General features: G+C 39.6%; 1 protein-coding gene across 1 annotated transcript in view; it reads right to left on the bottom strand.

Annotated features, from left to right (window-relative positions):
- The window catches only part of USH2A (usherin), an 800,956-nt gene that overhangs the window by 614,120 nt on the left and 174,270 nt on the right, over positions 1-12,566 (bottom strand). The window contains exon 13 of the mRNA XM_057531465.1: positions 9,235-9,418. Coding sequence (XP_057387448.1) covers positions 9,235-9,418 — 184 coding nt within the window. The remainder of the gene's footprint in view (positions 1-9,234; positions 9,419-12,566) is intronic.

The following is a 12,566-nucleotide window of genomic DNA, read 5'->3' as shown; positions in this document are numbered from 1 at the left end:
GTGTTTGGACTGAATATTAAAAGATGAATAAGAATAAGCCAAGCCAACCAGGGAGGGGAGAAAAGAGAGAGATAAGACACAGCAGGAGAGGCTGTGAAATTTTAAGCAATTCAAAAATTTTGGATATAAATTCCAAACAGGAAGGTGGTGACAGATAATGCTGGACAGGTAAGCAGAGGTAAGATATTGCTAGATTAGGTGCAATGGTGACAGTGGTAGGAGCAGGATAGATTTAAGAAATGTTTAGTATGTAAGATCAGTAGGATGGGGTGGACAGATTGAAAAGAGACGTGAAGAAGGAAATAAGGGCATGGGGTTACTCCCGGTTTTCTAATTTGCTGATGGGTGGATGATGGGGTCATCATATAACATAAAGAACGAAGGAGGAAGAGACCTCCAATTGCTGAGGGACTTTAGTCAAGGATTCTTAATAATCATTAAGAATAGAAGAGGAAGAGGCTTCAAGGCAACTTGGAGAAATTGGACAAAGAGTTTTCTTCCATCAGTCCCTAGCACAAAGACTAGCAACCAGTAAGGGTTCGATAAATACTGTTGAATAAATGAATGAATAAAGCCCTAGAAAAGCTTTAGACTTAGGACACCACAGATAAATCTAAATGTGACACATAGCTTTAATAACAATGTAACTCCTTTGAGCCCTTTCTGATTGGCATACCTCTCCCCCTGGCTAACCTCTCCCCAAGGAAGGGACCACTCTTTAAGGGCTGGCCTTCTATTCTGACTCCCTAAGGCCAGAAGAGTTCTTGGTTCAGTCCTTTTGTGCAGGATCCCGTGAGTGTCCTCCAGAGGAGTTTGGTTTTCCCCTGGTTAAGATTCTATCCCGTCTCTGCAGTGGACGTGTGGTCTCACTGAGGTTCCTAGTTTCCCTTTCTTCACAGCCAACTAGTAGCACCAGATTCTCTTAGGACCAATGTCCAGAATTATAAGAGAGGGATGTGGGGCTTGGAGATCCTGTGTGTGTGAGCTGAAAGCCGTATCACATGGCTTATTGGAGAGGAAGTGAGTGGTGCTGTCCCGTCAAGGAGGGAGGGGTCTGCAGTGCTCAGCACCCCCCCCCCCCCCGGTGAAGCCTTCCTACAAGTAAAGGGACTCATAAGAAATGGACCTGGGCAGTGACTCCCTTGCGTCCAGACAACAGTGCCATCCTAGTCCAGGGTGGGGACATTCCTGTCATCTGAAGAAGAGCTCGCTAAGCACAGTCCTGTAGTTGGGCCTCTGCCACTTTCTCTTTTGTTGGCACTCCACCTAATCACAGGGAATGTAGGCCACGTCCAACATGCTAGTCACCAAGACCAGACATTTAAAAGGAAAAGAAATCCCAGAAGACTCACTATATTAACAGTAACACACATGTTTACGTCTAGAAGCTCTAGTGTTCCTTTCCTTCACCTCCTCATTATATGAACATGATAACTTTGAGGTCTGAAAGCAGAGTCAAATTCTTAAAGTGCTCTCAGGGAGAAGCGAGTACACTAATTCTGTGACCCCAGAAGGCAGAAGTAAGATCGGTCAAGAAAGTCACAGGAATGAAAATTTTGCTTAATATGAAGAATAAGATTAGAGTTGTTGGAAATAAAGATGATCTGTTTCAGAGAAAATAAGCTCTTTTTAGTCCCACGTTTTCAGTAGAAGTTGAATGATCAGTTATCCTTAAAGGTGATTTATGTAGAAAAATGTATAGGGTACAGTTTAACCAAAGTTACTTTTAAGCTCCTTTCCAAATCTATAGAGTTACGATTCTACAATGCTTGGTGGGATTAAGTAACTTGCTCAGGGCTCACTGACTCTGGTTACAGACTCAGCAATCTTTATCTAAAAGGACCAGACTAAATATTTTAGGCTTTGTGGCCAAATGACCTCTGGGGCAACTCAACGCTGCTGTAGTAGTGTGCAAGCAGTCATAGACAGTATGTGAAGATTGAGTATTACTGTGCTCCAATAAAATTTTATTTCCATAAACAGGTGGCAGGCCAGGTCTGGTCCACAGGCCACAGTTTGCTGAACCCTGGTGTAGTAGGTTGAATTATTACCCCCCAACAATGTCAAAGTTCCAATCTCCAGAACTTGTGAATATGCTACCTTACTTGGCAAAGGAACTTTGCAGATTTGAGATGAAGAGATTACCCTGTATTATCTGAGCATCTAATGTATTCACAAGAGTCCTTATAGGAGACAGACAAGAAGGTGAGAGTCAGAGAGAGAAGATGTAAGAACATAAGCAGAGATCAGAGAAGACAGAAAACACTACTGTGCTGGCTTTGAAGGTGAAGAAAGGAGCCATGAGCTAAGGAATGTGGGTGGCATCTAGAACTGGGAAAAGCAAGGAAGTGGGTCTTCTCCTGCTGTCCAAGATAAACATAGGCCTGCTGACACCTTGACTTTAGCCCAATGAAACTAACTTAGGACTTCTGGCTTCCATAACTATAAGATAATAAATTCATGTTGTTTTATGCCACTAAGTTTGTAGTAAATAATTATCATAGCAGGAATAGGACACGAATAGGCCTGGTCTAGTAGAACAGCCATAATTGGAACCTAAACACCTTGATGCCAACACTGTTATTCCTATTATATCACATTGAATAAATGCTACTAGTTTATAAAAACTGACAGTTCTTAGAGAGCCGTACAGAATCTGTATTAAAGGAGAATATATCATCTAGTGGTCACGGTAGATTGCAAAAATGACCACAATTCTTCACCCCTCTGTTTATGCAGGTCCTTTGCAACTAACTGTGCAATTCTTCCATCAAAAAGTAGAGTCTATTTCTCCACCTCTGAATATGTGCTGGCCTGTGACTTGCTTTGGCTAACAGACTAAGGCAAAAGTAACTTTGTGGCAGTTCCAAGCATAGGTCTCAAGTGTCCAAGCACCTTTCTGCTTTCTCTTCAGGAACTCATCCACTCCCTCATGAGTGAGCCCTGGCTAGGTGGCTAGCTGATGAGAGGCATGTGGTCCTTTAACCCCATCACCCTAGATAAGAACTAGCTGTCTAACAAAGAGTCATAGAGGAGAATGAATCTGTGAGGAACATTCCCCAACATTCTACTGTGAAACCACCAAAGGACAAGAAAGTTATCTGCTTCCCTTTGAAGTCATTGATCTGGTTCTCAGAAAAAGAGACCAATTGAGATCCCTTGGAAATATGCATGTGAAAAGATGGCCAGACCAAATCTTTAACTTAGTGGTGAAATGGAGAACTTGTGCAGTAAAACCAAAAGTAATCTGGTCACAAAAGAATTTTACTTTATGTTTTAGAAGTCTGAGCCTTTTGATTCCCCGGCCAGCCTAGATCCCAATTCCGTACCATCTGAGGGAAATCACAGTTCATTGTGTGTCAGCTGGTCAGTAGGAGACACACAGTGATACTTCTAGTTCCTTAAGGCTAAAAAATGACAATATACCACTAATGAATGAAAAGAAAAGAAGTCATTATGGAAAAAATCTTTAGGGGATTGTGAGGTTCGGATGGTATGTGAGAAAATGGTGGTGCCCCAGATAAACTGGAGCCGTCTTGTGGGCTGTGGGAAAGAGGACTCGTAGTTACAGGTCAACTTGCGGACAGTGCCAGGGAGTGCACTGTGTCAAATACGGGTCTCAACTACCCACTGAGACAAACTGAATGTGGCCCATTTTTGTCTCATTATTTTTGGTTTAGACAAATATGATATACTTTTATTTATTTATTTTTTGCTTTATTGATTTTTTAAGTCAGCAGACTTTTTTTGCTTCATTGTTTTCAATACTGATTAAATCACGTTTGCCTTATGTGTCCAAGGTAAATGGAGTGATTTTTGCACTTGGATCAGCTTTTTAAAAACACATGCCCTTTTTTGTGATAGGGAGCTTTTGAAGAATGGACTACTTGGAAGAAAACAGGCAAATGATTTTCCAGCTTGTTACTGTTGTTTGGTGCATTTTTTGTCACTGTTGCTGTAGTTTAGGGTCAGGCCCTATTTTATGTTATTTATTTTGCCCTTGGGAGTATTAAAAAAAAAGTATATAAAATAAGTCAAGAGAAAAATATAGCAAACATAGCTGTGCACAGTAAAGAGAAGGTGGAGTAGGGTAAGGGATATGTGTGAACTTCACGGAGGGGTTAAGTAAAATCCCCTGAATATATAAATGGAAAAAGCAGATGAGAAAGTCAATTTATTTTCAAAATCAATGAAGAGATACAATGATACTTGTATCTTCTCCTTGCTTAAAAATAAAATACTTATAATCTTTGTAGAATTCTGGAAATTAATGAAATAAATTTATACTTATAAGTACCTACAAGGTACATTCAAAGGTACATTCAAATGATTTTAAATGGTTTTCTTTCTTTTTAAAAAATTTTAACATCAGGGCACAAATAGTTATTTTCCTAACTGCATGTCTGTATACATTTAGATTACGAGTGGATTTTTTCCTTCAGGAAACAAAAATTCCTTATACTAGATGGAATCCCATATGTTGTAGCCATCTTTGTACACATTTTCAAAATAGTCAGTGTTAGTATATATACACAAGAACAACCAGAAGTCAACAAAGAGATTTCAATATCATTCAGGAAAGGAATGGAAAACATAAAAAGAATAAAATCCATTTTTATCTCTTCTCAGTGATGAGCAAAAGTATAAATTCAAGCAATTCTCATTGTCACATTTTGAAACATCTTTCTCTATGACCTTCTGTGCTAGGGGATTTCTTCTCTATCATCGATGTTAAAGTGAAATGCGACAGTAGAATTCATCAGTGGAAAAGAAGGGTCAACTCTAGACAAGGGCATTCCAGATGACTGATTTAACAAGGGACAAATCCTGCTGATTTCTTTGGGCCCTATGTGGTTAAGGGAAGCTTTATTTATTTCAGAGAAGCTGCATTACACGTGGTGGCTCTTGCTTTCAATAGCTCTTTCCAGCAGCAGCATATGCTAATACCAAGAGCCAATCCTGCCCAATCTGAGAGCACCCTGAGTCACACATGGGTGGTGCAGACTTGAATAGTTATTTTAAGATTTATATCCCTTTCACTAAGATGATGATGGCATGAGACTTTTATTTTTTTAATTTTTGGCAGAGGTGAGGAAAGTAATGCAAATGAGAATTTTTTCTGTGTTGGTTATATTAAGAATGGGATGCATGAGAGGCATGCAAATTTAAAACTCAGAGAGACAACTAGCCATAGGCCTAGAGCGCATAATGGAGATCTGAAGATGTGATAATATATTTGAAAGTCATTTACAGGCATGTAGAGGTTGAAATCATAGATGTTGATATGTAAGTTGTAGGGCCAGATTAAAGAGTACTAATCATCAAAAGAAATAAAAAACAAATCAGAGAAGCAGAATCTTGGGAGTCAAAGGAAAAGATGATTTTAAGAAAAAGGGTGAACAATAAAATAATTAGCACACTGGAAAACCATTAGTCATAAAAAGCAATCATAAATTAATTTTACTTTCATCTTTCACTGATCCTTTAAATATATCATATGGGGCTAATTCCCCTGTCTGCCACCTGGATATAAAGTGAGTCAACTGTATGGCATTTCTGGTCTTTCTTAGGTAATAGAAAGTCCTACAGTTACTTTAAGTTGCAAAGCATGGGTTCAACAAGAAGAACCAAACTAGAAGCATCAGATTTCCTGGTTTTAAAAAATATTACAAAGCTATTGTAATCAAAACGGTATGGTACTGGCATTAAAAACAGACACATAGACGAATGGAACAGAATAGAGAGCCCAGAAACAAATCCACGCATATCAGTCAACTGATCTTCAAAAAGGGTATCAGGAACACACAATGAAGAAAGGATGGCCTCTTCAATAAATGGTGCTGGCAAAACTAAATATTCACATGCAGAAGAATGAAATTGGACCCTTAAATCATCATATACAAAAATCAACTCAAAACGGATTAAAAACTTAAAGTTAATATCAGAGTCTAAAACTACTAGAAGAAAACATAGGGAAAAAGCTTCTTGACATTGGTCTGGGCAATGATTTTGTGGTTATGACACCAAAGCTCAGGCAAAAAAGCAAAAAGAGATGAACTAAAAAGCTTTTGCACAGCAAAGAAAATAACCAACAGAGTGAAAAAAGACAACCCATAGAATGGGAGAAAATATTTGCAAACCATCTATCTGATAAGGGGTTAATACCCAAAATATATAAGAAACTCATACAACTCAATAGCAAAAAACTCCTAATTTAAAAAAATGAGCAAAGGATATTTATAGACATTTCTCCAAAGAAGACATGCAAATGGCCAACAGGTACATTAAAAGGTGCTCAACATCATTAATCATCAGGGGAATGCAAATCAAACCACAATGAGATATCACCTCACACCTGTTACAATGGCTATTATCAAAAAGCTAGGTGTTGGTGAGGATGTGGAGAAAAGGGAAGCCCTGTACACTACTGGTGGGAATGTAAGTTGTTACAGTCACTATGGAAAACAGTATGAAAGTTCCTTAAAAAAACTACAAATAGGACTATCATATGATTCCAGCAATCCCACTTCTGGGTATATATCCAAAGGAAATAAAATCAGGATCACGAAGAGATATCTGCACCCCTATGTTCACCACAGCATTATTCACAATAGCCAAGATAGGGAAACAACATAAATGTCCATCAATGGATAAATGGATAAAGAAAATATGGCATGTGTGTGCGTGTGTGTGTGTGTGTGTACTTCCTTACTTGACTCAATATAATTACGAGTCACCTAATATGTAAAGATATACAATTGTATTTATATGACACTTGTCATAAGTCTTTTTTTGCTTTGAACTCACACTTATTCTGGATTTTTTACGCTATAGAAACTACCAGCTTTTCAAACTTTGGCTCTATCTCCTAGACTACAGCCCGCACTCATCCCTTTTATTTTACTGAGTTCTGCTTTCCTAATTTTAACCTTGGCACCTTCTAATAATGTATTTGTTGTTGTGGTGGTGGTGGTGGTGGTGGTGATGATGATGATGATGTATTTTATACCTACTTTTCTGGCTCTTCCTATTCCTCATCAATTTAGGTTAACATTTCAAGCCAGCTTTTAAACCAGGGACTCTGATTCCCACGTTAGCCAGTCCTACTGCAGGGTGATAGGTGATAGAACACTATCCGTAAGCAATTCTTTGTCCTGGATTAGATTGGGGTGGGTAGATAAATGAGGGAGAAGCAGAATGGGGTGAAGATCAGCCTGAGTTTACAAACACTGAAGGGTAGGGGAAGCCATGTAATGAAGGGAATCAGGTTTCACTTAAAGAAAGTTAAGTGAAAAAGCCAAGACAATTAGACATCTTTTGGCCATTAAGTAGGGGTTTTGGTGACAACACTGGCAAGAATAACAAGGGAGATCAGTAGAGGGGAAATGGGTAAGTGACGGGCACAAAATGTCATAGATAGGCATGAGTATTCCAAGGACAGCTGACTGGGGAAGATATTTTTCTCTTGGTAATTAAGTGTTGCCAGAAAGACTACGGAAAAGACAGGAAATCTAAAGACAGAGGCCACCAGTAGTGAAACAAACCAACTCCAGAGTTCCAACTGGGGAATTTGTGAGATGGTCTTTCAACAAAAAGTATGTAGAGGGGGTAGTAGGTGCAATAACTGGCCCTGATTTTACTATCAAGATCCTGGTAATACTTTTTATTTAACATCTACTGTACCATGTGTTTTCTATACTCATTCAGAGTGATTTCATATTTGTAGAGAAGAGCAGTAATGCTCTCAGACTAACCAAGATGATATTCTAGTGGTAACAGAAGTGGAGCAGCATGGATTTGAAAAATAAGATATGTAATAAGGGGCTTCCCTGGTGGCGCAGTTGAGAATATGCCTGCCAATGCAGGGGACACGGGTTTGAGCCCTGGTCTGGGAAGATCCCGCGTGCCACGGAGCAACTGGGCCCGTGAGCCACAACTACTGAGCCTGCGCGTCTGGAGCCTGTGCTCCGCAACTAGAGAGGCCGCGATAGTGAGAGGCCGCGATAGTGAGAGGCCCGCGCACCGCGATGAAGAGTGGCCCCCACTTGCCGCAACTAGAGAAAGCCCTCGCACGGAAACGAAGACCCAACACGGACAAAAATAAATAAATAAATAAATAATTTTTTTTAAAAAGATATGTAATAAGAACATAAAGTTGTTTTAATAAATATTTTAAATATTATATTAAACTTTTTAAATCAAATTGAATTTTAGTAGAAAGCCAAATGAACTAGCTTGAGTTCTTTTTCAATAATTTACCCCATCACACTGTCCACACTCTAATCAAGCTCTTAATGAAGAGTGTAACAGCCAAAAGGCAGGCAGCAGGGGGATGATGAGTTGAAAAAATAATCTCAAACCCTTGAGTACTTAGCATTTATATTTATAAACACACACAGACACATATTGAGAAACAGATTTGGTTAGTGTGTGCAGACACAACACTAGTTTCTTGGGGATAGGAACGTCAAAGAATTCATGGATACAGTCCCAATCCTAGACAAATTTATAATCTGACCAGACCAAGAAAACACACATGGAATTGGCATTCCAGCACACCTTTAAAAGTACAGCAATGAACACATCTGCATGAAAGCAAATGCCCACAGATACACAGGAAGTAAGAAGTAGAACATTAAAGACAGTGTAACTTTGAAAAGTGGTTAATTTACTTTCAGAAGGTACTTTACACACTGGGGGAAAAAAATCTTATCACTGAATTCAAAGATATGTTTCTCATCTGCCAGTCTTTAAACCTAAATTAGAAAGGCAAAAGGAACATAAATGAATGCAGTAATAAATTCAGGGGCCATGTAGAACAAAGTATATACACACATATGATACCTATCCTAGCCTGTGTGTGTGTATGTGCTTGTGTATTTACTTCTATGGATATTTCTTTACCTGTCTTTCTCCACATCCAAATTTTGAGTTCTTTACAGAAAAAGGATTTTATCTTATTAAATATTCCCAGGCCCTAATACTGGACACATTTATCAATGTACAGCAACCCACAAATTGGAACTCTAGGAGATATGCAAAGATTACTATTATGTTTAATAAGTGCAGACATCAAAGAATAAAAGAATATATCCACAGACTAAGGAGGACAGAAAATATTCCTTTTTACAAAAGATACTGCCAAAAAATCACTGTTAGTAAAAAAAAAAAAAAAAGTAATTACAAATATAATTTAGTAAAAATATTTAATTATTAATTCCTATAAACACTTACCTTCCAGCTAGAGAATCAAATCCAAAGTAAAGTTCTTTACAATGGTCACACCTTTGCCCGGCAATGGAATCATCTTGGCAAACACACTGACCAGTCAAGCTATTACAGATGTGATTCACTGCACCAGTCTTGTGGCATGAACATGGCAGGCAGCCAGTGGCATTGCCTGGAGAAATATAAAAACCTGGAAATGAAGCAATGAAAAGTTTTTATTATACTTTCTACCCAGTCTTTTCTTTAAAAAATAATGTTTTGATTACATTGAAAAACAGAATGCTCTACCACGGCACTATCTAAGTCCCTGTACAAACATGGCTGTAGCTGTTCTTTATCAGTATGTCAATTATGGCCAAAGAAAAGCTGAGTAAATAATTGACCTTGTAACTGGGTGTCTTCCTGGCACCTACGATTCAGTGTATGTAAAACCTACTTCATGATCTTTCCACTGAAGACTGGTCCCTCCTCTAATCATCTCCGTTTCAGCAAATAGCACCACCATCTATTGCTTCAGTTGCTTCAGCTAGAACTCTGAGACATCTTTGGTAGGATAGCCTGATAAAATACAGGATGCCCAGTTAAATTTGAATTTCTGATAACCAATGATTATTTTAGTAAAAGTATGTCCCATGTGATATTTGCTTGTATTAAAAAATTATCATTTGAAATTCAAATTTAACTGAGCATCCTATGTTTTGCTAAAACTGGCAACTCTTGAGTCCTTCACTTCCCTGTGCCCCTACATATAGCAAATTACCAAGTCCTATGAATACTGTCTTCTAAGAATTTTAAATCTTCTACTCTCCATCCCCACTGCCACCTCCCTGGTTAAAGTCACTACCAAGTTTTCTATAGTTAACACTATGTACCAGAGGCTATGATAAAAGCTTTATATTCACTGTCTCATTTAGTTCTCACTGTTAGCAATGCTAATAATTCAGGCATTATTATGTCCATTACATAAATTAAACAACTGAAGGTCAGGAAGGTTAACAAACTTTCCTAAAATGATAGAGTTGACAAATAGCAGATTCAAACCCAGGCATCTCAACCACAGAGGCTGTCTCATCCCCTAGCGCCCCTCTTGTCCTCCTCCAATCTATTCTTCACAGTGTAGTTGGAACCATCTTTTTCAGAGTGTAGATTGAACACCTCATTCCTCTGTTTTAAATTACTTGATAACTTCCTATTCCCTTTAGGAAAAAAATAAATCCTAGCACAGCTTCCAACCCTCCGGTAAGGTCCTGCCTCTCTCCCTAGCCTCATTTTACAACTCATCCCATCTGCCCCACTCATACTTCATTCTGTTCTTGATGCCTAAACGCTTTTCATGGGCAGTTCTGTCTGCTGAAATGATTTGGACCCACCTTTTCTGCTTAGCTCACTCTATGCATATCAGGTCTTGTGACTTCCTCCAGTAACCTATTCTGGGTTAGTTTAGGTATGCCTGTTAGTTTCACAGCATTCTACTTCCTATAGAGTGCTGATGAAAATTACAGTTAATCTCACTTCCACCAGATTGTAACCACCCTGAAGGCAGGAACCTCATCTGATTAATTCATCATTGTCTACCCAGCATCCAATACAGCGCTTGTCAAAAAGGAGGCACTCGAACACTGGAATTCACAAAACTGCACCAAATTATTAGGTAGGCATTGATCCCCACAAGTACTATATTAAAAAACAAAAACAAAAAAACCCAGAATTTAGATTAATTATAAAATCTGTATTTTTTCTTATAGAAAAAGAAGGGAGATAAAATATGATTCAAAAATATCTTCCAGGGAGATTAACCAAGATGGCGGAGTAGAAGGACGTGCTCTCACTCCCTCTTGCGAGAGCACCAGAATCACAACTGGCTGCTGGACAATCATCGACAGGAAGACACTGGAACTCACCAAGGAGGATACCCCACATCCAAGGACAGAGGAGAAGCCACAGTGGGACGGTAAGAGGGGCGCAATCAGAGAAAAATCAAATCCCATAACTGCTGGGTGGGTGACTCACAGACTGGCGAACACTTATACCACAGAAGTCCACCCACTGGAGTGAAGCTTCTGAGCCCCACGTCAGGCTTCCCAACCTGGGGGTCCGGCAACGGGAGGAGGAATTCCTAGAGAATCAGACTTTGAAGCCTAGTGGGAATTGATTGCAGGACTTTGACAGGACTGGGGAAACAGAGACCCCACTCTTGGAGGGCACACACAAAACAGTGTGCGCATCGGGACCCAGGGGAAGGAGCAGTGACCCTGGGGGAGACTGAACCAGACGTACCTGCTGGTGTTGGGGGGTCTCCTGCAGAGGCGGGAGGTGGCTCTGTTTCACCATGGGGACAAGGACACTGGCAGCGGAGGTTCTGGGAAGTGCTCCTTGGCATGAGCCCTCCCAGAGTCTGCCATTAACCCCATCAAAGAGCCCAGGTAGGCTCCAGTGTTGGGTTGCCTCAGGCAAAACAACCAACAGGGAAGGAACCCAGCCCCACCCATCAACAGTCAAGTGGATTAAAGTGTTACGGAGCTCTGTCCTACACAGCAACAGTCAGCTCTACCCACCAACAGAGCCTCCCATCAAGCCTCTTAGATAGCCTCAACCACCAGAGGGCAGAGAGCAGAAGCAAGAAAAACTACAATCCTGCAGCCTGTGGACCAAAACCCACAGTTACAGAAAGATAGACAAGATGAAAAGGCAGAGGACTATATATCAGATGAAGGAACAAGAAAAAACCCCAGAAAAACAACTAAATGAAGTGGAGATAGGCAACCTTCCAGAAAAAGAATTCAGAATAATGATAGTGAAGATGATCCAGGACCTCGGAATAAGAATGGAGGCAAAGATTGAGAAGATGCAAGAAATGATTAACAAAGACCTAGAAGAATTAAAGAACAAACAAACAGAGATGACCAATACAATAACTGAAATGAAAACTACACTAGAAGGAATCAATAGCAGAATAACTGAGGCAGAAGAACGGATAAGTGACCTGGAAGACAGAATGGTGGAATTCACTGCTGCGGAACAGACTAAAGAAAAAAGAATGAAAAGAAATGAAGACAGCCTAAGAGACCTCTGGGACAACATTAAACGCAACAACATTCGCATTATAGGGGTCCCAGAAGGAGAAGAGAGAGAGAAAGGACCAGAGAAAATATTTGAAGAGATTATAGTTGAAAACTTCCCTAACATGGGAAAGGAAATAGCCACCCAAGTCCAGGAAGTGCAGAGAGTCCCATACAGGATAAACCCAAGGAGATACATGACAAGACACATAGTAATCAAAATGGCAAAAATTAAACACAAAGAAAAATTATTGAAAGCAGCAAGGGAAAAACGACAAA

The sequence above is a fragment of the Balaenoptera acutorostrata genome, chromosome 1 (assembly GCF_949987535.1).
Source record: "Balaenoptera acutorostrata chromosome 1, mBalAcu1.1, whole genome shotgun sequence".
In the NCBI taxonomy this organism is placed as follows: Eukaryota; Metazoa; Chordata; class Mammalia; order Artiodactyla; family Balaenopteridae; genus Balaenoptera; species Balaenoptera acutorostrata.
This window is presented reverse-complemented; position numbering and strand designations above follow the sequence as displayed.